Source organism: Pholcus phalangioides, unplaced genomic scaffold (genome assembly GCF_987345545.1).
Source record: "Pholcus phalangioides strain wild (caught in Gottingen) unplaced genomic scaffold, Ppha-v1.0 ptg000008l_1, whole genome shotgun sequence".
Classification (NCBI taxonomy): domain Eukaryota; kingdom Metazoa; phylum Arthropoda; class Arachnida; order Araneae; family Pholcidae; genus Pholcus; species Pholcus phalangioides.
This window is the reverse complement of record NW_028301601.1, coordinates 60,990,631-61,017,480: the sequence shown is the minus strand read 5'-3', so window position 1 is coordinate 61,017,480 and position 26,850 is coordinate 60,990,631. Positions and strand designations below refer to the sequence as shown.

General features: G+C 35.9%; 1 protein-coding gene across 1 annotated transcript; it reads right to left on the bottom strand.

Annotated features, from left to right (window-relative positions):
- Nucleotides 1-1,585: 1,585 nt before the first annotated feature.
- LOC149084697 (prostamide/prostaglandin F synthase-like) lies at nt 1,586-26,850 on the bottom strand. The gene is made up of 6 exons (XM_089235118.1): nt 26,318-26,850; nt 22,031-22,235; nt 16,023-16,074; nt 9,458-9,521; nt 7,919-7,994; nt 1,586-2,532 (listed from the first exon to the last, which is right to left on the bottom strand). Exons 1-6 carry the CDS (start codon nt 26,513-26,515, stop codon nt 2,360-2,362), a joined length of 768 nt encoding a protein of 255 aa, XP_089091244.1. The 5' UTR covers nt 26,516-26,850; the 3' UTR covers nt 1,586-2,359.

Below are 26,850 nucleotides of genomic sequence, written 5' to 3'. Positions count from 1 at the left end.
AATACTAACGCCACACTTGCGCTCAAAAAAGGTGGATGAGTTAGCACTGAAGATTCAAGGAGCCCTACAGTAAATGCTATTAGATCAATGTAGAATTTCTTTGAAACACTAGGCTGACTCATTCGTGATTTTCGAGCGAAAGAATGACGCCAAAATTAACGCTGTTCCCTATCCTGCTCTTTTTCAGCGATTACATGTCATTTCGTTCAATAAAACTACACGAGTCCGTTCTTTTTTAATAGGCATGTCAGTCATACTCCTATGACTGTAATCCGGTAATTTATGAATTGAAAAATTTTATGATATGAAATACGTCGGAAGAACACAAGTTTTTTGAAACAAACACTTCAACTTCCAGTTCTGAACAAACTTCACTGGCCAAAGTTTCAATGACCATGTGAGCGAATAAGTAAATGATCAAGTCAGTGAGCAAATGAATTATTATTTTTTTTTCAAACCGAGCATAACTCAGGTCTATTGCCATAGGCAATTTACTACCTAGTGAGTTGTGCCGGAAGTGTAAGTGTGTGTGTACCTAACAGTCTGAGTGCGTATCTAGTGTTGTGTACGATTTTTCAGTGCTGCCATCTATATCTCAGAAGTTAAGTGAGTGATGTGTAGTGACTGAATATTTGTACTGTTTGTAGGACTGCTGCTCTCTGTGGCGAGACTTTTTAACTGGGAGATCGGCTCGCATTTGCGCCTCGAAGTTGGGAACCACAGAAAACCAACTTCAGCTGACCACAGCAAATGAATTAGCAAATCTGTGAGTAAGTGAATGATTGGGTAAATGACCTGGTGAGTAAGCATGAGCGTAAGTCAGTTAACGGTAGTTTGGGGATGGCTTTGTATTACTATCTAATTTCATATTAGCAAGTTCGACTGAATGACGCAGTCACACTGAAATTTTCAAGTCCCTTGCCCTAGCAATGTTTGCAGTTTCAGGGCTGTTTTAAAAGCACCGTGGGCCCCCAAGCCAAGAGATTTTTCTGAAGCCCTACTACACAAATTTACATACATACTCCTCGAAAATTTTAACTATATCTCATATTTTGCGAAGCCCTACTTCTCGAGGTGCAGCATATGCTGTGCCTGGGTAAACCCACGTGTTAAGACAACACTGCCTCGCTCAGTTGGTCAAAGACTAGGTCACTTGCTCAGCAATTTGCTAATTCACTCACTGTTATGCTGTGTCTTGCTCATTTATTCATTCCCTTGGTTAAAACTTTTTCAATTGCTCATTCCCTCAATTACTCGTTCACAGCCTCATTTGACCACTTGCTCACTCACAAGATGCTGAACTGTTATCAGTGAATTTTTTAGTCCATGCTTGAGCAGGATCAAAATTTATTCAGTCTTGAAGCTGCTTGCACAAGTTTGAACCCACATGCTTGTCAAGCTTGCAGTTGCATGTGTGTAGCTGTATTTAACTGCAATTATATTGCAAACATTTCTACTGGTATAAGAGAAATTTAATCATTGAACGGTTCAAGACCCTTGATGTATACACGAGGTGACCAGCAAATGAGAACAACTAAATGGCTGCTATAATAAATCACAAAGAAAAATAGACGAAGCAGAGTAATTAAGGATAAACATTTAATGGAATCGATAAAAAAAGTAACAAAAAAAAACTCAAAGCAAAAAAAAAAAAAATAAACAAATTCATCGAAACATTTCCAAAGTAGATTCATCAAACTCGCTCCACATACAAAATGCATTGCACGAAAATCCACTTCATTCCCTTATATATATGAAAAAAGACATTTCCCACGTTTACATGACACACTTAAGCTTTTTGTGTATATGAATATATCACATCGAATTATCCGTACTGATTTTTCGGCTATGAAATACTCTACATTTTTTCCAAATTACAAGCTCAATATCGGGGGAAAAGTAGTAATAATGACAAAAAATATATAAGAACTGAAGTTAAAAAATTGGTTGTGAGCACATCCCACAGACATTATAGAAACACAAAAAAATTTTTTGGGTATAAGTGAGACACACTGCCGCTTCGGGTAAAACTGACAACAAAAAAATGTGTTTTTTTTACACACACCAATTTAGAGCATTTGTAAACGCACAACCCATTTAAAAGAGATCAATCCAACAAGATTATTATAACATTATTCTAACAACGGGTAAACCTTATACAGCAGGAACTAGATGGAAACTTTCGAATGAAAGTCTCAACGGCTTCATTTTCAAATATGAATTCAAAGGATGCGGTTACGAACAAACACACGCATAAGAATGTGCAAGAATTACCTCATAAGAAAAACAGGATAGAGAAAATAATAACAGGACGAAAGTTTATTGGCAAGGAAGATGCAGTCTGATGCTGACTAGTATTTCACTCGCACTGAGTTTGGCCATTGGGACCGGCACCATCACACTTGGTGCTGTCTGCAGCCTCGTTGACGTTTCCTTCCTTCGGAGTGATGCCAAGGCTTGTTAGCACCTCGTTCCGGTTCACATGATCTGCGAGAGCCTGCTGCTTGTGATTCAGGAGGACTTTCTCTCCACCTAATATGGGAACAGGGAAAAAAAACTAGCTTTAAGTAACTAATCAAGTTGTCACTCAATGCAGGAAGAGTTTATTGGGCTGAGAGGATGTTGTAAAACTTCAGGGTTCACAGCAAATTCTGCTTGAACCCTGTCTAAAATTACCAAAGAAATAAATCTAATTCAAAATGTTGACCATTCAAATGTTTTCGAGTTTGTTTTTGTCATTCACAGAATTTTTACTGACTTTCCAGATCATTAGGAACCCTAGATTTCATCGTTGATGTTTTTCCAAGGCTACTGGCCGGCATCATTAGGCTGAATAGGCTACTATCATTAGGCTATTTAACTGATTTTGCAAACAAGTGGTGTTGAAGAAACACAGATAACAAACTTGTGCCAAAACACAACAGTATTTAAGCTCAAGAAACTCCACTTACAAAAACTATGCATAATACGATAACAAAAAGTTATGACATGATTAATTAAAAAAGGGTGCATAGACATATCTGCAGTGGAATACAACAAAATGGATCTTCATTGTATGCAAGTGGATGACAAAATTACACAATAATCATAAAAATATGTGCAATGCAGGACATTTTTAACATTTTAACAGGAATTGGTACAAAAAGTTGAGGGAAAAAAGTAATTAAAGTTGAAGGAAATAGACATTTTTTGGATATTATTCAGAGCCCAAATGAACTTGGAAAGAATTTCTTCAGAGTTAGTTCATCTTGCCATAATATCCAGACTCTGTCACGAAGCTGGGCTGAAGAGATCTCAGCAACAGGATAAGTCCAGTGGCAAAGTTCTGGCATTCATTATTAATTGCCACGATATCCAGAAAAGGTAAATTTTCTTGATGTATCAAGCTGGGAGAAAGCTGTCTCGTTCTGTGAACATTATTTTGCATGAAAGGATATCACCCTCAAAAGCATAATATGCCCCATGTCCAAAAAACTGTGACATACATCACAAAACTATTATGGGAACTTTTACAACACAGAACATTTTCTACCCCAGCTGAGGGCTCATTTCCCAACAATGAAAAACATGTTTTGGGGGATATCACAAAAGTAGCTCCTCAGAACATCCACAACACATTGCCAGCTTAGCATCTAATTTTTTATCCTGTGTGCTTAACTGCAATGATAGGCTACCCTGTGCACTAATTACATGGCATGTAACCATAACTTTCTGAATACGCAGATGCAAATTTTGCTAAATTGAGAAGAAATGTCATACTCAAGGGTTCCACAAATCAAAAAGTAATTTTTTGTACAAGCCAAATTTCTTAGCAGCAAAGCATAATTTTCGAAGAAAAAGAAAGATCTCAAATAAATGACACTTTTGGGAGTAAGCACCAAATTTTTCTGCCGGCAGACATTGACGCCTCTAATCTGCATGTCAATTTATGGTGGTTACCTTTGCCACCAACAATGGATTAGTAAGGAATGAAAAGGGTTGTTGCTGACAGTTTTTTTAAAGAAAAAAATTCAAAGTACTGTTCTTCCACTTGTATCTATACATCTTCTCTCTATTTCAATAAAAACAATTACAGTAGGCTCTTGACAATCCAGCCTAAATAAAAATTGATTATAATTCTCTGTAATAAAATGGTAAATAATTTACTTAGCCAAGGCTTTGCAAGTGTAATCATCTATGAATGAAATAAGTTAAAATATTTTTTGCAAGAATTAAGCCTACATTTTACGTTAATATTTTGTTTATTTCAACTATTTCTGCATCATTTTAAAAATCACGAAAAAAAATCCCTGTAAAAATATATATATTTTTCAATGAAGTAGGCTTTCTTCAAACTCTTCAGCATGTTCAAAGTAAAGGATAGAAATAAAAGCGGTCAATTGGGAAATCACCTATACAAAATATCTGGGCTTGTCAATGCTAAAACAAGAGGCTTTTAATCCTTACAGCGGCAATCCCGAGATATCTCCTCTAACTTGATCCACATTACTTAGGCTATCCCAAAATGTGTTTGGTTCTTTAAAACCCTCTCATTTCAGCATTAACAAGCCCAGGTGCCATTGTAGGTTTTTGTCTCTTGATAATATGATCCCTCCCCCTCACTACTCCACCTGTCCATAAACTGCCAGTACGCAGAGTCAGCTTTATTTCAAAATCTGATAACAGAAGGGAGGGGAGAGAGAGAGGATGCTGTATATGATTAAGCATACAGCATAAGTAATAGAAAACGGTAGTTTTTTTTTTCTCTTCCTTCTCATTATTTTGTCTTGGGGAAGGGGGAAGCATTCACACAATTGGAAAAAAATATATAAAATAGGTGGTAATTCTTAGAAGGTTTACTGATTTAAACTGTCGCAGTTATAATACGGGTCCGAAAGATCTCGTTAATGCCGCTGAGAGGGTAAAAATTTTATGTATTCATAAAATGGACAGTAAGCATATACATAATTTCACATTTCCTGCGAGTTAGACATGATAAAATTTACCGTAAAATGTGTACAATAATTTTATTCTTGTACTTCTTTTTTCTGTACTAAATTTTCAAAATGTAGAGAGAGAGTACAGTACATAACAAACATTTCTTAAGTACTGACCTGTACGAAGAGGTCCGAAAACTTGAATAAAAGTTGGTTTTGGTTTAAAAAGGGTGGGTGCTTTTAATTGCATGAGTGGGACAGAAAATGAGAATTTATAGGACTCTGGCCTATCTGGCTTTTTTGTCACCCAACCTGCTCTTCGGCCACATTAGGCCAGAGATACTGCAGTTTCATCCCAACCTTCCAGAAAATACACAGTGTCACTAAGAAATTCAGATTTTTCTAGTACACAATCTATGGATTGTGCAGGGAATTACAGGTGCTCTTTGAACAGCCATTGCATAGTATGACCATTTGGTTTTAATTTTTGGACTTGTAACATTTTGTCAACCAAATTATTTTTACTCATGCACAAGTAAAAATGCAGTTTCATTGACGAAATTTGGACCACATTTGTTCACAGAATCAGGGAGAACTTTCACTGCATTTGGTACACGTATTAAATACTATTAAGCCAGACATGCACCTCATCCATATTCCTCCGTGGTACTTCTAACGAATTGGTGCATGTTGGAATGTGTGCGTGTCCGTGTTGTGAACCAGATGCAAAGCTTGTTTCTGTGTAATGCTTGTTTATAGTGCTGCCATGTGCCCCCTATTTTTCGAACTATGAGTTAAGCGTAATGATTGAAGATTTTGCTGTTGTAGGACTGTTGCTCTCTGTGGCGAGACTCTCCCTAATTGCATATATTCCCCCACACAATACTTCTATTTTGTATATTTCCATTAAATCCACCGGAGTGAGTGAACTCAACCCAATAAAACTGATGCTGGCTTCTAGTCACAAGTTATCAAACCCATTTGCTCACCAATAAGGTGTTAAGCGAGATGACTCGCTCCGATGGATATCTATATATATAAAATTGATTTTCTGTCTATGTGTGTGTATGTTCTCTATACAAATCTACAATTTTAGATCGATCGTCGCCAAATTTTGCATATATACCAAATGGGATTCAACTTGAACGATAGGCTACTTTAAAATTTTGTCAGAGCAGGGCAAATGCCCCAAATGGGCAAAAAACCGTACGGCAACGATGGTTTTTGGGCCTCAACAATCACTTTCTGAACGGGTCTTTCAGAAGATCACTTTCTGGGTCCCATTTGGTTACCGTGGTTTCCCTAGCAATGCGTTTAAGACGTGTTTTATGCCTTTACAATGGTTTGCCATTTCTTCAACGCTGTCAGTATATGTATAATATTTATGCTTTTATGGTTTGCCACTTTATTCAATCCTCCCAGTAATGAGAGCTTTTTGAATAGACACCATCATCAGCATCACTTTGAGGGTAAGGCAAAGGATGATCCCCCTATAGAAATCAGTGTTAAATTGCCGATTTTAATGTAGAAATGCGGAAATTTGGTGGGGGTTTTTTCTGTCACATCAATAATTTTAAAAATTGTATTAAATACTCGATTTTTGAAATATTGAGTTCGCTTAGAAGCCCAGAAAATTAAATATGAAGCAATTAGCCAGACCTACTTTCGAATTAGATATCCATGCAATAACATGGATTTCAACTTTTTATTTATATCTTCTCAAGCATGAAAATTTATGTCTCCATATTGTCTTATGTTATCCAATTGCATCAATCCATATAGTTTAGGTTGCTTTAAAAGTAATTATGGGCCCGTAAAAAGTACATCGAAAAAATTCCACAGCTTTAATTAAGCATTTTTTGAAGCAGAAACAGGCAGAGATGGATAACTTGAAGTTCAAAAAAGGGGGGGGGGATCAAAATACCTTGCACCCTTTAAAAAAAAGAAAAAAAAATATTTATTTTTACGTTTCTTTATATCTAGATTTGTTTCTTTCATGAGTCGTGCAGGAAGTCGACATATTGGTGAACTTAGACACGGTTTGCATGTCCCTCAAAGAAAGAGATGTCACGAGATCCAAAAAAGCCTCATTGAAGAAAACTCGGGCAACGCCGGGTATTATAGCTAGTATATATATATTATTTCAAAATAAGATTCTCATTTCTTTTTGTATCCTGTGTATATAATATGGCAAGTGTAAGATAACAGATGAGATAGCATTGGGGGGGGGGGCTCAATTGCTTTTAAAACATACCTCCATCCTAATATGTGTACATTCATCTTAACTAAACCCCAAAACTTCTCCAACTCCTAATCCCATCTCATCTGTATTCACCACAAAATTTGTTAATCGCGACAGTACCCAATTGTCCGAGGAAAATATGTTGTAAAAAAGTTTGTATGGTTTTTTTTTTACACAAAATGTTCCAGACTCCAGTGGCAAAGTTCTGCCGTTCATTCATTCATTCATGTGGCGAGACTTTTCAACGCGGAGATCAGTTTGCATTCGCACCTTGAAGTTTGGGGGGGGGAAAGTCTGGGGGGGCACGATGATGTTCATATATACATTAGATCAGTCGACTCCACGTTTGTCGCTGGGGGGCAATGCCCCCCCCCCCAATATCTCCACCCATGGCACATCATTTGACAATGATGCAAGAGGAGTGACTCACACCTTGCGCAACTGGCTGCCTACACATCCCTCTTCTTTCTTCAAGGAAAGGATAAAAAAAACAGTCAACTCGTTAAGAAAAAATTATTTTAAAATCTAGAGATTATGTAGGAAAGTAATGCATTATTTTTGTATCTTTCTACTCCTTTGAAAAATTATAAAATAATTCTGGTTTGTATTTGATTTGCTCTTGAATATGGTATTGCTGCCATAAAAAGCATTAAATAATTTGTAGATAGTCGACGTTGCTTTGATTAACATTGAGAAGTGAACACATCTTATTAATATAAACAATTGCCATACGACACAAGAAAACCATAGTTTTACTCACCTGCACTAATGACCAAAGTGCCTCCCACTTGGTATATATCGCCCTTAGAATCTGTACCAACATTCTGCGCACGAACCTGGCAAGAGGGAAAAAAATCAAATAACAAAAATCTGTGGTTCGAAAAATGAGTGTAAACTAAATCATGAAAATACTATCACTATATAATAATCTAAAAATCCCTATTATAAACCTAGAAAAATGATTACCTAAATAAGGCAAGTAGTAGTTCCATGTTGTTCCCTAGTTAGCAGCATAAGTTCAAATATATTAGGCTACTTTTTTGGGGATGATTTTGGCTAGAAAGTTTCTCGTAACTCTGTTTCAAAGGGTATATTTAAAGACTCTATGCAATGAATGATGAAAATAGTGCCTTCAGTTATATCTGAGGGGGGAGCATTAAGTAGGGGTTCAAAATGCATTATCTGAAAGGAGTTTTTCCCAGAAAATTATCTTTTGGATGAAAAAGAGGGCTGACCATTAAGAGGGGTTTTACTGTATTAACACTAAAAAGAGTTGCGATCAACATTTTCTCTTTTAGAATATTTAAACATTTGGACAGATTTTATTCTCATTTCAATCAAGGAGGACTTTTCGCTTTCACTACTTTGCAATCATCTCTCACTTACCACTTTTTCATGTACAAGACAAAAGTTGGTGCACCGTGACTTGGTTTATATCGAATGGCGCTCTCAGACATTAAAACATGGATGTAAATATTCCATTCCCACGATTCAATTAACCAATCAAATTAGAAGTCTTTTGGTGATGTAAAAATAGCTCAGTAACATTAGCACTCACTTCTTTTGGCATCATTTTGCGTGTTGGGTGCCCTGCGATTTACTGAACACATAAGATATGTTAAATGATGAAATAATGTAGTACAATATTTAATGCCTGTTGGCCATCTTCTGACTGCAAGGAAGCCAGTGGAGATGAGAAGTACCTTGGTAAATCCTACTTATTTTTGCATGCGTGTCATTCTGATAATCTTTAATCTCATTGTGAGACATACTTATTTATATTAATTGATTGAATATAAATGTGCCTCAAAAGCCAATGAAATACATGTTCAATTTTATTTATGTTTGTTCAAAGGTTAATTTGTATGGCTGATTAATTATTTCATGAAAATCAATGAAAGCTTTAATAGTTACATCAAAGTTATTACTGTGGCACACCGCTAATGTTTCAGTGCTTTTCAATATTTTCAAGCATATTTTTATTTCACTTAAAACTTGTTTGTGTCGTGCCTACATTGGTGTACGCAAAGGGGGGATTTGGGGTTCTAACCCCCGCTTGAGCAAAGATTATAGTGTTATTTTGCAGGAAAAAAAATCTGAAACCCCCCCCCCCCTTGAGAAAATTCTGCGTACACCTATGCTTGCCTACACAACAAAAGTGCATAAGGACCAAAGATTATAATTATATAAGTAATTACTGCTATAGAAGGTATTGTTATATAGGATTTTCACTGCATCTTCCTATCACAGCATAAAAACAATAATTGCTTGAAATGAAATCAATTATTAAGTCACTCACTGCCCACATTGCCTCGAGAGATGTCTTGGTGAGTAGAGCAGGCCAGATCGTGAACTTTCCATATCTGAAGATTGCAAGGAAAAAACCATCATGAAAAGCTATTGTGGAAAATGACACATTAAGATGAATTTTTACAGTTTGAGTTATAAAAAAAAGCAATTACGCTCTATTATATGCTACCACAAATTTTCCTGATGTTCCTGAAATCATACCTGTCAGACCTTTATAAATGAATACTTTGAAAAAGGAGTAAACAAATAGGTTACATGGATGATTTTTTTTACCTAGTCCTGAGCACTTTTCTCTCTGATCCAGGCGCAGACACACGGTGGCAAATGCTTTTTCACACAAACAAAAGCAACAGGTGCATTTTCCAACATTTAGAGTTTCTTGAATTGCAAGACTGGCGTAAATTGAAGTTTCTGTAGAGCATTTTGCTCGCTCTAGTGTTGAGCATCTTCAGGAGTAATGCAGAGTTGAGGACAGAGTCCATATTTATGTCAGGGTTGGCAGGTTTTTGACACATCACAGTTTAAACTGGCACATCAAAAACCTCAAATATTGCTTTTCAATATAAAAATTCCCATTGGAAATATGCACATTAATTGCATGTAATGTTTAAAGTGACTATGTTATACAAAGAATATTTAATATGATTGTAAAATAATTTTCTACTCTCTACAGAATTATTTTGTACACAAAATACATATGTTTTTATTATAAAATATACAATTTGAATAAAGCATAGCCTAAAGAACCACTAGCTAACTACTGAAGGGAAAATTATTGAATGTTTTGACATTTGCTGATTCAAGATGATTCTTGACCTTCCAAAAATTTCTTCAACTGCTTATATACCGTATATACTCGTGTATAAGCCGAGTTATTTTGTGGAAAAATTTGTTCCCTAAGTGGGGGGGGGGGGGGGGGGGTCGGCGTATACTCGGGTCAGTTTTTGATTGGAAAATATCAACCCCCGCAATCAGTAGTCATTTTTGTAGCAGTGTTCGAGAAACCGGCATTATTGGTATGGGATATGTTCAACCCCACAGAACCGATAATGTCGAAGCCGAGGCAAAGAAATCGAAAACATCATTGGCTGAAATTATCATCTGATCCTTCAAAAAGTGTTGCATCAGCAATGCGATGGACGGAACTGAAGATGATATCCTCTTTGAAAGTTACAATGGCGATGACAGCCCAGATGGAGATAAAAACGAAGATACTGCACCCCCCTATAATGATCTGATGGATTATCATGAGCTTAGAGACTCAGAAGAAACGGATTACAAATTTTGAATAATTCTCTATTGTGTAAATTTCCGCAAGCTATTAATTTTGCATAGAAATATAAGCATTTTTTTTCTCTGAAATGCACAGATTTTTTGGGGTCGGCTTATGCACGGGTTTTCAGTTTATTGCGGTTTTGGTGGTCCTGAAGTGGGGGGGTAGGATTATACACGAGTATATACGTATGTGTTTTGATATAAACCCTCTGCTGTACTCTTTTTACAACAGATAAGTGTTTAATAAAAGGTTTATTACATCATATATATTTATTTATTTATTTATTTATACAATATTGTTGGCCCTTGGGCCTATACAAGAGGATGCGATTGAGAATGACAAAGATATTGTTTGATGTTGGATAAAAAACTAGTGATAGAGGGAGATTCAACAATAGAGCTTGGGAGTTTGTTCCATTCACCAATGGTATGAGGAAAGAAGCTGTATTTAAAGCAGTCAGTGGAAGCAAAAATAGGTTTTATTTTAAGGGAATGGTCGAGTCTTCTAGAGATGTAGGATGGTTTGGCTAAGATACCAGAAGTATCCATGTTGAACTGACCATGGAAAATTTTATAAAGCAATGTTAATCGAGAGATGAAACGAAGAGTAGAGAGAGGGAGGAGATGAAGTTCATTTTTAAGTTCGGACACAGAAATGAAAGATGACCAGCAGTCGTGAACAAATCGGGCGGATTTATTTTGAATAGATTCAAGTTTGTCTATATTACTGGAGGTGTAAGGGTCCCAGATTTCAGCGGCGTAGGAGAGGACGGGGGATATATAAGTTTGGTAACAGAGAAGTCTGATATCCCGAGTAGAGTGTTTAAGATTGCGGCGGAGGAAGAAAAGTTTGTTAAGACACTTCTGGTAAATGTAGTCGATGTGTTTGTTCCAACGTAGGTCGGCTGAAATAATGACACCAAGGTATTTGATATGTGAAACTTGGGATAACGGTAAATGATTGATGGAGTAGGAGTATTCAAGAGGAAGAAGTTTACGGGTAACTTTCATGTGAACCGTTTTTGAGATATTCATTGGCATTTGCCATACGGAACACCAGTCGGCGATGGAAGCCAGGTTATGTTGGAGAAGTTCTTGATCAGATTGATGGAGAATGATACGGTAAATTACACAGTCATCAGCAAAAAGTCTAGTGGTGCAGTTGAGGGATTGAGGAAGGTCATTGATATAAATTAGGAAAAGTAACGGGGAGAGGACCGATCCTTGAGGGGTCCCAGACTTTACGGAGGCGGATGACGAGTTATGATCATTAAAATGAACAAACTGTTTACGGTGTTTTAGGAAAGCCTTCTTTTTTAAATCGACAATGCATTGTTTCCATGACATAGACCCATCTATGGTACATTTTCACACATAGAAAAATTGGAAGAGGAAACCAAACCTTGTTATTACCATAATTTTTTTTTCTTTCGAACCAAACACGGCACAGGCTCTATCACTTTAGCCACTTTTAGCCTTCATCCCTGTTGGGGGGATCGTGTTGGAAGTTACAAAACTCAAATAAAATAACTGAAATGGGAAAGAAACAGCTAACAGACATTATAATATTTTTCCAAATAACATTACAGAGATTCACTTGGCATCCTTTCTAATTCTGCTGCACAAAGCAGATATAAACAAAATGTAAAAAAAAAAAAAAACAAGTTTTGGTTTGTGTTATTTGCAGTCACTCCCCCCCCCCGCCCTGGAACATAAACCCAAGCAAATACCAAGTGATGACTGTAATAGTGAAAAGAGCCATCGATAGCAAAAATAAAAACATTTTAAAGTGCCGCTGACTGACTATGTAGTCCTGTTTAAATGGGAAATGAAAAAGCCTGTTTTTCCCCCATTTGACATTAGGCAAAAATCTTGAAGGACTATGAGAATGGGGCATGAAACCGCAAAAATCTACCAGAGGATGTAAATTTTTCTGCCTCTTCCTTCTCCCTATTAAGGGGAAAAAATTGCCAGATAGCAGCTATTTGCCAAACAAACCTCCATAGAAACCCTAATCTTGCACATGTTAACAGGGCCAATAAAAGGTCAACAAAGTGGTGCCAGTGATTACCCTTTCAAGTACTCGCAAGTACAGAGTAAATTTATGGCTTTTTTTGCTTAAAAAAAAATAAATATATCAGGACTTAACAGAAAAGTAATGAAATAATCAAAATTTTACATTTATTGCATTTATTTCTTAAATTAAAAATTCATGTATCTCTAAAGCCGGGTTTTCCTAGAAGATCCAGGGTTCTACAGATTCTCATTTATTCAATTTTTAAGCAGTTCATTTTAGCCTTTAATCCGTTTGTCTTTTTTTATATTGTTCTTTGAATTTTTTTATAAAAATATCTTAGAATTTTGGGCAGAACCTAGAATGAATCAAACAATTTTCCATAGAAACTTATGGGGAAATCACATTTGGGATATCAAACATGATTATGGAATGAATCATCTTTGTTAGCCAAGGTATCAGTGTATAATGCTTATGTTTGCTTATCCAAATCACAATAAGCCTATCTTTAATTACGAGGTAGCACAGACATAGATTTGGCTGCAAATATCAATGCAGCAATGAAATTAATAAATTGCTGCATCAGAGATGTTCTTATTCCCTTATGATATAGTGTAGCAGTATTCTTAGCCCCATAGTGATATCATAAGAATCTTTATAAAGAAAAATTTGCAAGTGAGAAAGTTAAAAAAACCCCACACTAATGTCATAACCAGGGTTGTTTGGTTATATCCAAGTGGTTTTTTTTCAAAAAATCAGATAAAAGTGGCCTGAATACCATTTTTTTTCCTTGAAAAATATATTGATTCCTTATTAGCCAAAATAATTAATTCTTACCACATTTTATATTTTTGGGGTCCATTTTGATGTTATATCTTTAAATGGCATAAGATGGTATAAGTGGTTTTTTTTTGCAAAAAGTCTCATAAAAGTGGCCTGAATATATATATATTTTTTATATGAAGTACCTTAGTCATTTAAAGTTATATACAGAAGCCAGAATTTCTCATTTTTGCCATGTTTTCTAACCTTTGGCTACATTCTGATGCTCTATCTTTAGCAAATTCATGAATAAGGATTGCATCATACATCTAAATGTAGTGGTGTATTATCTCACAGGTTTCTTTTCCCTTCACAATGAAGCAGCAACAGTAGTGACACCATCATGCTAGGGGCAGATGGTCCTATAATCCAATAAAGACACCAGCTAGTGTACTAGTAGTTACATTACCTCACATACATTTTCATTTTCTTTCCCATAACAAGTAGCACATCTACTGTATATCTCCCAGTCTTAATATTCAACAGTTGGTTTGTTTTTTTTAATATTTTCACTGTTAATCCCAGTTAATCAAGGTTCTACTGTATAGTAGTAACAGATTTATGAAAAATAATCAGCTATATAGCCTACAGGGTGATTATAATTTAAGTTTTGATTAAAAAACTATATATGTACTGGTCAGAATGACTTGAAAATTTGCATGGATACTCCTGGAGCAATGGAAATTTCTTTGGCAAATGAAAAAAACTGCAAGTAGTATAAAATGTGCAAGTAGATGATGCTGTACAGCAGTATAATCTATTTTCGTCCAACCACATTTCGGCACTTCCACAGCATCAGTTTGTATAGAACAATTTCTACCAAGATGCACATTGCAATACCAGTAAAGCAGCTGCTGAAGACCCATTTCGACAATAACAGGATGCAACTTAACACTTGCAACTTCTGGCTGTGGGGGTACCTCAAAATGTTATGAACAGTGGTCAGACTGCAAACTTTGGTGAATTGAAATCTCCAGCGCATCCCATATATGTTAGCAGTTCCTCAGGAATATTAACGTGAAGGCATGTTTTGTTTAATAAAGGTGAATTGCAAGCGCATCCACATCATGACCATGGCATACTCTGATCTGTTGTTGAACAAGAATTTTTGTGTTTTCACCTCATAGCATAGCCAGAACACGGTGGACAACATATTTAACATTTCTTAAGTTGTAGTTATTTATGTTCAATTACTTCGTTTTTTTTTTTTGTGATGTTTCCATGAATTATGAAATCGTGAAATGCTATAATTAAGTTATCATTTTGCCATCCATGACACTGGATATCGTTTTCATTCTGCAAGCAAATTTCCCACGTGTTGGATGATGTCAATAATTTTACATTTTTAATTATTTTTCTTCTTTACCAAATAAAATTCCATCTCTTCAGGAATATTCATGTCGATTTTCAAGTCATTTCGACAATCATTCTTTTTCTTACAGCGTTTTGAAATCAAAACTTTAGTTATAATAACCCTGTATATCATAAATCATCACTAATTAATCTGCATTATTTATGCTTGTGTAATTCTGAAGAGTCGCATGCCATTATGACTGAAAAGAAAAGTTTTAACCAGTGTGTGCTACTAGCACTGACTTATGGAGCTGAAACATGGACACTCACAAAAGCAAGACGATACAAAGGCTACAGACAACAGAAAGGAGCATGGAAAGATGTATGCTAGGCATCACAAGGTGAGACAGAAAACGAATCCCTTGGATAAGGAACCACACAAAGGTATATGATATCATGGAAAGAATCAAACGTTTGAAATGGAAATGGGCTGGACATATTGCAAGACAGGACAACAGATGGACCACAAGTATTATAGAGTGGTACCCCCGTGGTGTTAAACGTCAGAGAAGGTGTCCCAACGCAAGATGGATTGACGAGATCAGGAAAGTGGCAGGAGTCAACTGGATGGCTAAAAGCATCAGACAGAGCAGAATGGAAAAATTTAGAGGAGACCTTCATCCAGCAGTGGATTGAAAATGGTTGATGATGATTTATGCTTCATTAAATACATTATATTCACCTAATTTTTATTATAGTTTTTGCAAAATAGCATCCTAATTAAGCATACTGAAAGTAACTGGAGAAAACATTTTTATATATGATTAATAATATTAAAAGAATTTTCAAACTCAAAGTAATCCTTTGAGTTAAGCAAAAAATAATTAAAATGCAAAAGTTGGTTTCTATTAAAATGTAAGAAATATAAATTGATTAATTAACATGGGAATAGTGTTAATTACATAAATAAACATTTTATTTTAATTAATTATTTGAAGTTTGAATGATTCTTCAGAAATTTTACTGTTTTTAATGTTAATACTATTTAAAACAAAACAAAAAAAAGGTTTAAACCACAAAACCTGGTTTTTTTGGTTTTTCAAAAAACTGGTTTTTACCAACCCTGGTCATAATGCTAAACATGAATTACCTCTTGTAGTCCAAGTCCTTATAGCACTTCTTCTCTTCATCAATATACAGCTCTGTAACATAATAAAAAGAATGATAAGTAAATTTGAACAATCTATGAATGATTTTCAACAGCAGAGCAACTACCTTCCAGAAAACTTTGGGCACGTAAGTCAGGGTCATGGCTGGGCAGGGAAAATCAACACAATGAGCCATGACCCTGAGCTCGAGAGCATCCCCTATAAGTTAATTAGACATAGAAAGATTACCATCCATGCCTCAGATGTTTATTTGATCAGAGAGCCTTGCAATACATGATACAGCCCTCACAAGGGAATGAATTTTTTTTTTCACTGAATCCTTACTAATGGCAAAGCTTGACAAACCCCCCAAGTTGCCATGGCACCTACAGAATTGGTATTTCCACCTAAAATTTTCTGTATGGATTGTGATTTAGGAATTATATCTATTTATGATGAAAACTTTTCTGAATGAGTCTTATAACAGCAAAATAAGCCTTCAAGTACCAAAAAAGTTGAAATAACATTATTTAGGATCGTTTTTCTTGAGCAAAGAAAAAACATGCTTGGTTTCTAACGAATTTGGCTGGCACGTAAGCCTCCCCTCAATTTGTTAAACCCTATTGGATTACAAAAAATATAAATATAATGAAGCAAATTTGAATGGAATCATTAATAGATGACAAGGACATATTTCTCGACACATAATCCTGTAAACTGCTAATGCAGTTTAAGTGGAGGTAATAGAAGATATTTGGAGGTATGTGTGAGCCCTTAACCCTCTGAGGATCACAGAACGGTTTGAAAAAAAAAAACACTTCACCTTCAACAAAATGTTTTCAAAAGTAACCAGCTACAAAATGCTTTCCCCTCTTCTGCTCTGTAGGACATCCAACTAGGGGTAGAAGTGACATTTGTATAACACCCACTTAATGCTTCTATTCTTCAGGCAGAACAATAGTGCACCTCTGGTCAAACCTGCTCAATCGTACTGATAGAGTAGAGAGTTATTTACGTGTACAGTTAACTATTCAGAAATGTAGATGAGGGAAATAAAATTTTTAAAAACTTGTATTTTATGTGTTTTGCATGTGGAATAATTTATCATTTAAGTGTTAAAAGAGGAAAGGTGTATATTTTTCTCAAATGTTATAATTTATGCTTCATTTTTTTCCCCCAGATCATCAATCTATTTTACAAGTTCTTATCCCATCGGCTTCAGAAATGGGTCGCATGAATCTAAATTATAGATACAGTATACTTGCTGTTCCGTTGGTTTCACTAATTTTGAAAATCAAATATTTTGCTTGTATAGGTATTTACAAACTTCTTTTATAGGCGTTATAATAGGTATTTAATAGTTGTTTTCGGATTAAAAATAGACCCATGGCTTGTAAAGTTGGCCATGCTGTTGGATTTGAGTTACCGCTCAAAAAAGTGAAAAACCGCCAATCAAATTTGACATCATCTCATATCAGTTTTCAGACTCAAATTTTTAGATCAGCGTTTCTTAACCTTTCTGAACCCGAAGGACCATTAAAATTTCTGAAACAATTTTACAGACCACATGTGTCCCGTATTACGGGACATTCCTGTAGTTTTGATCAAGGCTATTTTTTATACATTTGTCTGTTTTTTTAACGAGGCTGTATTTAAATTTGTAAATTTACTAAAGGTGTGAATGCACAGCATTCTCGAATAAAAACTATGTAAATTATGATAATTTATGGCAGAAAATATATTCATTTTACATATTTGTCAGGTTCAACGTTTTTTCCACAGTTTTTAAGCAATTGTAATCAAAATTAGTGCCTACTTCTGGCAACATTTTTTATGACGATTGGTTATGAACGTATTTTACCATATTTAGAATCCCAGTTTACATATAATAAATAACATCATCCCCACACATTCCCAATGGATCAGCATGATCCATCCAAGGAATTTGTTAATGTTAGTAGACATCCATGCCCGAACCCAGACCTACACAGGGAGAGGCTAGCTCATCCTATCCACTTGATTGCCAAGCGACTATTCCATATAATCCTATATGTCTCAATGAAATATGGTCATCTGATCATTGGATTTTTTATTTTTTTTTCCGTGAAATACATTGTTTACTGTGATTTGGGACAGCCCTTTTTATTTCACCACCCTTTAGCGATTATAGAACTAATTAGAAAATTGTATTTAAGACAATACAATTTTTGGAAAAATTTAATGACATCCCAAAGTTTTCTCGATGATGTATATAGTGAAACATCAAGGCATATTTTTAATTGAACGCATATGGATATCATTAATATCAATTACAACGATTGAATATAATTTTCCATGATTTCATAATTTTCAGTGAAAATTTAATTATAGAGTTTGCATGCTGATCACCTATGTGATTGTCATGGACCACCCTGTCCGCTGACCATAGGTTGAGATACACTGTTTTAGATTGATGAACAATTGACGACGATTTTTGAAACAAATTAATAATTTTGTTATATTCATTATAATTTGTTAAAATTGAAACTGAAAGTTTTATTTTATTTTCTGCAGTGTTATTTACAGGAGGCGAGAGATAGGGTTTCTCTTTCACGATATATTTTATCGATCTCGCATCTCTTATGAGAGCCAGGAAGTTTAGGCATTAAAAATGATTGAAATACGCTGGAAAAAAGCGTTTAAAAATGCCTAAAATAGGCACTATAAAAAAGGCATTTGTAATTCATGGAAGAACGAGGAAAAATAATACTAAGGTATCAAGGATCCAAAAACTAGCTGAAAAATTGGTTGCATTTAATCCCTCTACTGCTTTAATCATGGCTTTATAATAACTGCATTATCATCCAAGTTAGTGATTTCAAGCCCCTAATAAAATGCTAGTAAATCCTCAGGATTTGGGTAATTACAGGGCCACCATTACCAGATGTGGAGTCCCTATAGAAAATGATCTATGGGGCACCTTCCAGCTGCGAATAATTCTTGTTTATTTGTTGTATTATTTGGAATAATCACTATCATTTCTATCGTTGAAACATAGCTACCTTATTCTATTGTAAAATATTTCAACTTTTTTTAAATATTACCACATATATGAGACTCCTTCAAGCGCTAGGCCTTGTGTGGTTGTAACTGTCGCACACACACCCTTGAAGGAAACTGTGGTCAATTTAATCGAGTACTAAATATGTGAAATAAATAGCCGTGGTTGTTTCCAGTGCATTTATGGTGCAAAAAAACAAAATCAGAACAATATGGGTTCCAGAGCCTTGTCTGCTCCTACCCCGCTTGTGTGACCCAAGACATCAACTGATGACCTCTTGGGAGTCATTGGCCAGCTATACATATACAATGCAGCAATACATGTTATGTGAAGCATGTGGAGAAGCAAAAATTTACAATTTTCCTATGCTTTCTAACATGGGCCGCATTCATCTGAAAAACAAACAAAAAATCATTCACGTCTAACACCTCGGTCAAAGCAAAGTTAATGCATGGCAACACAGATCTCTCAGATCACTTATTTTCATTTAAACGGGGCTGGAAAGTGTGGGGTGGAGGACTTTGATGGTAATTAGTACCAAGAGTGTTAGAAAAATTTTTTAAAAGTGCAATTCTTTTCTTCTCAATGCTCAAAATATCCAAGTTTTACGAATTATGCGACCTCTGAATGTCACTAATAAACATAGAAATATGTTAAAATAGGCATTCGTAGCACGAAAATTTTCAAAAGAAACCTTTTTACCAAAAAAAGATTGAAAATAGGCAAAAAGGATTTTATGGCATTTTGCCTGAACTTTTGGGGCTCTACTTATGACAATCCATTTTGGAAAAAAAAAATTCATATAATAATTAATATATTTAACTCTGGGTGACTGTGTGAGCTAGAAACTTCCAAATGATTCAGAAGAAAACGAATAAAAATCACTTTCTACTACATTGAAACCTAATCAATAAGTCTCATTAATTCATCGTCGTGAAAAGACGTATAAATGAGAAAGGCATGCAAACAGTACATTTTATCATTAGAATGTATAGTAGATCAAACTGTAATGTTACAAATATTATCGCAAATTTTTCAAGGCTAGGTCAAAATGATTCACCACAATTTTAAAATTCATGGACAGTATTTAAAAAACTATGTGAAAATGTATCCCCACTCCATTGTACATATCAGAATGCTGTTATATATAAAGAAGACACTAACGAATAAGTTGAATACACAAAATTTCATGTATTTGCTTTATTCGTTGATGTCTTCTCAATATTCTTGGCAAAGTTGACCAACTCTTCCATGCTGCTATATCAATCAAGTTTATTGCTCTGGGCATAAAACCAACACTACTGATGAAAAATACAAACCAACTGCAGTACAGGATGCATAGGTAACAGCACTCACAGCATTTTACAGGTGAGCTGTTGATCCTAGAGGCATACTTCCAGTTTGAAAAAGTATCAAAATAGTGTGTACAACTCAGATGCATCATTCATGTTACAAGGGATTGTATAGTTATTAAAATATAAAAATAAACTTTTCATACAGACACCATGTGCCAAAAAAATCCAATTACAAATTTCTTGCCCTGGCTTTCTTAATGCCAAAAAAATTGAAGTCTCTAAGTGGAATATTCGCTGAGACATAGATTTACTGCATAGGCTAATTTATTCTCAGTCCCCACTTCTACGAGGAGTTACATTCTACAGGCCCAGTAACATCACTGGGAAGCGATATGCATAGCTGTTACAGAACCAGATTGTTCCGGCCCTGCAATCTCGTCACTTCCTTGCAGACACAATGTTTATGTAAGACGGAGCTCCTCCACACATTCCAGTGTGTGAAGAATGTCCTTAAAACACATTTTACAGAAGAACGTGTCATCAGCCGGCACTTCCCTAATCTATGGCCTCCCTGGACCATAATCCATGAGATTTTTGGCTTTGGGGGCATTTGAAACATCTGGTAAGTCGTGACAATCCAAGAACTTTACCTGACCTTAAAGTGGAACATGTTTTGTTGCAGTAACAATTTTAGAAGTGTTTAAGAATTGTTAAAATTGTGAACATTTGCCTACACGTGTCATTTCTTAATAAAACACCCTGTGGTGGCGACATGTGCAACTAATTCCCCCACCTTAAATACATCCCCATCACTTCATAAAGTCCTCCACAAAATTTCACAATTTTCTGATGACTGGTTTTGCCTGTAGGCTACTTTAAAATAGGATCTCTTAATTATGGATGCCCTGTACTAGTTCAAGGTTTAAAAGTGGTTTTATAAAATTTTCGAATAACACAGGATTTCGAAATTTTATTATTGTTGAATGCTATTGAAATAGCATTTATTTTAAAACTTTTTTTTTAACAATTTGCATCTGTTTGCCAGGTTTTAATAATTGAAATCAAAAAGAATTTTTACAAATAAATTGATATACTGCTTAAAGGTAGTTGCATAACATATGGTTTACTGTGCCCTGTTTTTGGGTGGTCCACTATGCCCCATGTAGACTGTCCGTAAGAAAAAATTTCAAGTTTTTATTTGCTATTAATAGATGTATTTCATATAGGTTTACAAGTAAAGGAGTATCACATAAGTTTTAGCGTTAAGTACTTTTTCTTGCATTCTTGATGTTTTCGTTGTCAAGAAATCTCAAAAATATCGATGGAGCAATATTTTACTTTATGCAGCTAAAAACAGCGAACTTCTGCAAAATGGCTAGAATATGTTTTGACCATATACGTTTTTGGTCGTAAAACTTCATCACTTTTAATTGTCTAACATAAATAAAAATATCAAGTCCAAAAAATTAAAAATTAAATAAATTTTCAAGGGGTGGTCCACCATCTTCCCCTAGGTCTTAAACATCATTAAAGAAACATGTTAAATATCAATCATAAAAGAAATTATGATGCTAGACAAAATATGAGCAGTTGAAAGATTGATATTCCTGGGGAAGAAAGCAAAAAAAAAAAAAATAATAATTAACAGCGACTATTTGTGAAAATGAGTACTCGCCTCCAGCAAAGAAATTCCCATTGATGAAGTCCTCCTTCCCAAGTTCTTCCACGCCGATGCCTATGAGACGGACATTATTAGCATCTAAATCACTCTTGATGGCTGTCAGCTCCTTTGCTGCCAATCTACAGAATCCGCAACCCCACCTACGGAAGAAGGTTATGACAACCGGCTGGTCTTGCCAGAACGACTCCATGGTAACCATCTACAAACGAAAAAACAGTAATTTTTTGAAGGGGAAATCCATAGATCAACATTTTCAGCATTATACAATGAAACCTGTGTATAAAGGGTGTCCTGTAGTAATTGCTATAATGTGGCTTTTATCTCATAAGCTGCCCATTGTAGAGGTATAGTTTCAATTTAAAAATGATCAACAAGCATTCAAAAGTTATCCTGCTCCAGTTTTGAGAGTGAAAATACAGCGTTTAACAAAATGAAAAATATAAATTCTTATACGTCCCATTGTCCTCTAACTTACAATAAGAAAGTTGTTGTTGCCACCCCGTCTCTCCTTGAGGCAACAAAATTTAAGTTACTGTAAGAGAATATTCACCAAGATATTAAAATTCAAAAACCGGAGTGAAGTTGGAAAAAGACAGCATAAATGAGGGAAAGGAGCACTGCCCATTCGCTTTCGCTGCATCACTTTTCTCCAATTTTTGAATTAAAATATTTTCGACAATATTGCACTTAGAAACATAGAATATATATTAGGCATATATATATATAAAACATATATTAGAAACATAGAATTTTTTTTCTGTTTGCCAAAGGCAGCCATCTTCAACCGGTTTCTCATGAGCACCATGGTGTCCCCTGAAGAACCAATAGTGCCAGTGCCATCTTAACGCATGGGTCCACCGGGGGAGGCCAGGGTGCCTCAAGAGAAGAAGGACCTCGGCAAAATGAATAGTTGAATTTTTTGAGAATTTGCCAGGTAAGGCTTCAGAAAAATCACTTGGTCCCATGATGCTTTTAAGACGGCCCTGAATAGTGCTAAATGCTCATGCCAGATTCCGTGCTTGTGAGCAATTGTGATCAACTCTTCAATTAAATACCCCAGAAAAAATGCATTCAAGAATCATGATTATGGAGATTTCAAGCATGTGTATGTAAAGCCGTAAGGCATAAATGCTAAACTTATGGCCCAAGGGACCTATTGCGACCCTCAGAGTAATATGATGTGGCCCATGACCTTAAACAATAATTTCTTGAAAATTAACAGAGTGGTACATTTGCAGATCCCTTAAGTGACCCGTGGCATATTTATAGATGACTTAATTGACCTATGGTAGTGTTTCAGGTCACAAAAGAAGCCTGCAGCACATTTTCCGATCACTCAAGTGGCCCACGGCCCATCAACAGATCACTAAATAATGCATAGCATATTACCATTTCACTCAAGCAGCCCATGTGGCACACTTCCACATCACTCAAGTGACCCGCAAACACTTCCAAATCATAAAAGTGGCCTGCAACATTTTCAAACCAGTTGCACTCCCCTAAAGGTTGGGAACTCTTGCTCTACATTTGATAAGCATAGGCAGTGCTCGGGCCTAAGAAAATATGGGGGCATATAACAATCTAGATTTTTTTTTATTTTGCGGCACACTGTATGTTCACTCTCAGAACTGGTAAAGGGTAATTTTTGAACACGGCTTTTGAGCAATTTTTTAAATTGAATCATACCTCTACGATGAGCGGTTGATGAGATAAAGGCAGCATTAGCACTTAAAGGACACCCTGTATAACGATATTGTCTGTAAAGGTTGACCTGCATATAGCAATATTTTCTTTGGTCCCACGTTTCACCGAATGGGACCCCAAATCAAGTAAGAGCCCTGAAACTATTGAAAGATTTCATTAATATACATATATGCACGTAATGTAAATTTTAAATTTAGTCTTTCATTAAAATAGTAAAAGTAGAGCCTTGACTCATTAAGACACACTTCCCTGCAATGAGAGTGAGCGAAGCATCAGCATTTTAGTTGTGAACATCAGCATTTTAGTTGTTAGACAGAGAACGCAAATACGCAAAGTCCACATATTTCCTACATAGAAAATACTGTTGTGGGAATTTCTCACCCCAGAACTTTTCTAGTCAACAGAAGGTTCGGTGCAGAACAAGGTGAAACATTCTTAACCAAATGTTTTGCCAACATATTGTCAAAATATGGATTATACCATAGCTGGTTCTGCAGGTGAGTACCAAAAATAGTGTGGAACCACGTGAATGGCCAAATCATTGATCTAAAGAGTGAGGGACTATGTCGGTAGGTGGCCAAGAGTTTTCAAGCATGTGAGTAACCTAGGGAGCAAGGGATCAACCAGGTCAGTGAATGACCTAGAGAGCAAAGGAAAAGATCAGTGAGAGACCTAGCAAACAAGATAGGCCGGTGGGTGATTGAGTGACCTAGAGCGTGTGCAATACAAGTATGTGAGTGAGCAAAGTAATGTGCAAGCGTGTGAATGATAAAAAAATAGATCTATAGAGTAAGGGAATACACTGTAAGTGTCCTAGAGTGTTCAAGCATGTGAGTAACCTAGGAAGCAAGAGACCAACCAGGTCAGCGAATGATCTAGAGAGTTTGTAAGCAAGTGAATGACCTAGAGAGCGAGGAACTAGGTCAGTGAGCAACCAAAAAAGGGTCTCAGAAACATAAGTGTTTACAGAAGTTGGAGCAGAGGGCTATATGGCCCAGGGGCAGCAGAACCATAAATCTGCCTCTTCAGATCGTCTCATGAGCCATGTTATGACAAAAAGTTTTATTATATGTTAGGGTAAAGGCGATAATTCAGTTATTCTACATACTCACCAATAGCCTTAATAATTTTGATAAATTTATCACACTTTTACCAAATATACATAATTTCCAAGTGTCTGCCATTGGTAAATTTGATAAGTACTTGAAATTTATCGCCTTTACCAACCCATGGTGCCCCTTTCTCCTATCAATGCTTATCCACGGCTCTTCAGAGCAGTTTAAAAAACAGTCTCCTCAAAACACCCCTTTCAGGGCCACCGCTCCAAGGTGTCCCGGAATGCTAGTACTGGGTTGGCTTACCCGTCCCAGTGGAATTGGTGAATTTGATAAATATGAAAAAAAAACAACAATCCAGATGAGTCTAATATGTGTGATGAGTGATGCATATAGTCGGACTCAGATATAACAAATTTTAAATCTTACCCAGATATAATGATACAATTTATGTACACGAATTATCATGTATATATCATAGAATATGATTTATCATATCAGAGAGCAGGAGTGGCCAACAGGCGGCCCGTGAAGTGATTTTGTGCGACCAGCGACAAGGTAAAAATACAGCGAAAAAATTAAATTTGTGATCACTGTTTGAACTATCCGTTCCAACAGCAGATTTCTCGATTAACAAACTGCTTACGAACTTCTTATTTCTAATGACAAAATTAATTTAATAACTAATTAATTCAATTAATAATAGAGCAACTTATACACCAAAGCACCACTGATGCGGCCCGCAACGCTATAGCTAACCATCATGTTGGCCCAAAAACAAAGAAGTTGGCCACACTTGTCATAGAGTATGATTTATTATGGTTTACCAATGAAGAGCATAATCGGAGGTAAAAGTTGTAATTTACTTAGCACACATTAAATTTACCGTCACACACTTGGGTACTATACATAATCGCCAGTAAGCGATGAATTCAGGGAAATTTATCAAACTTACAAAAACGTTCGGCGATACGTATAATATAGAGACTTATCACATTTACCACGCACACACTTAACATACAGGCATAGGTGGAGATAGACTTGAAAGTCTGGGGGGGGGCACAATGATTGCTGGGGGCGGGACATGATGCATACGCAAATACATTAGATTAGTCCGCTTTACCTTTCACGCTGGGGGTGAAAGGTAAAGCGGACCCACCCCCCCCCCCCTCCCATATCTCCGCCCATGCATGCAAGCCTACATCACATTTATATTTTTTTTTTATCGTTTTTCACATCCCCTTATTGTTTTGATTCTATTTTTAGGCCAAACACCTTATCAGAATCTTATTAGAATTACTGAGTCTGAGAATTACTGAATGTACAGCTATTTTAAAGAATCTCAGGAAAACAAAACATAACGCCAATCTCAAATTATTCTTATCTATAAGACACTAGAGAACGATAAATGGCCTCCACAACAACAAAATTGTCTTCAGCAGCACAAGAAATACACGATTTTATAAATGGCATTTATAGAGCTCAATATATAGGAATTAAAATAAATGATAAATGTACGGACCTCTCCGGTGACGGCATTCTTAACCTGATTCTTAGCTATCAGTTGTATTTCAGACATGTTTTCTTCAGCAGACGACAACGCCCGTCGGCTAGAACCAGAGAAATAAGAGATGTTTTCGACGGCGACACCCAATAGCAAAATGACAACTGGTGAACCGAACAGAAACAACAAAACACGATTGAGACGCGACATTGCCATCCCCGAAAATATAAATAATTATGAATAATAATTTATCAAGAAGATAGGGGGGGGGGGTTTCACAGGAAAACACTGCAACTAAAAAAGAATATAACGCGTTTTTTTTTTAAATTATTTAAAAAGAAAGCACGTGGTGCCACTCGAGCCGGAAAAAAAATGATAAAATATTATAGTTTTTATTATTGCGAAATTCGTTCTTGAAGTCAGTTGAGACCTTGAAAGTGTTTTAAGGTCAAAAAATAAAAATAGACACGCGTGTGTGCGTTGGGTTTATCTTGTTCAGCCGGTTCTGATTATCCGGTAATCCTTCAACGACGTGAGTTTTCGCACGAGTT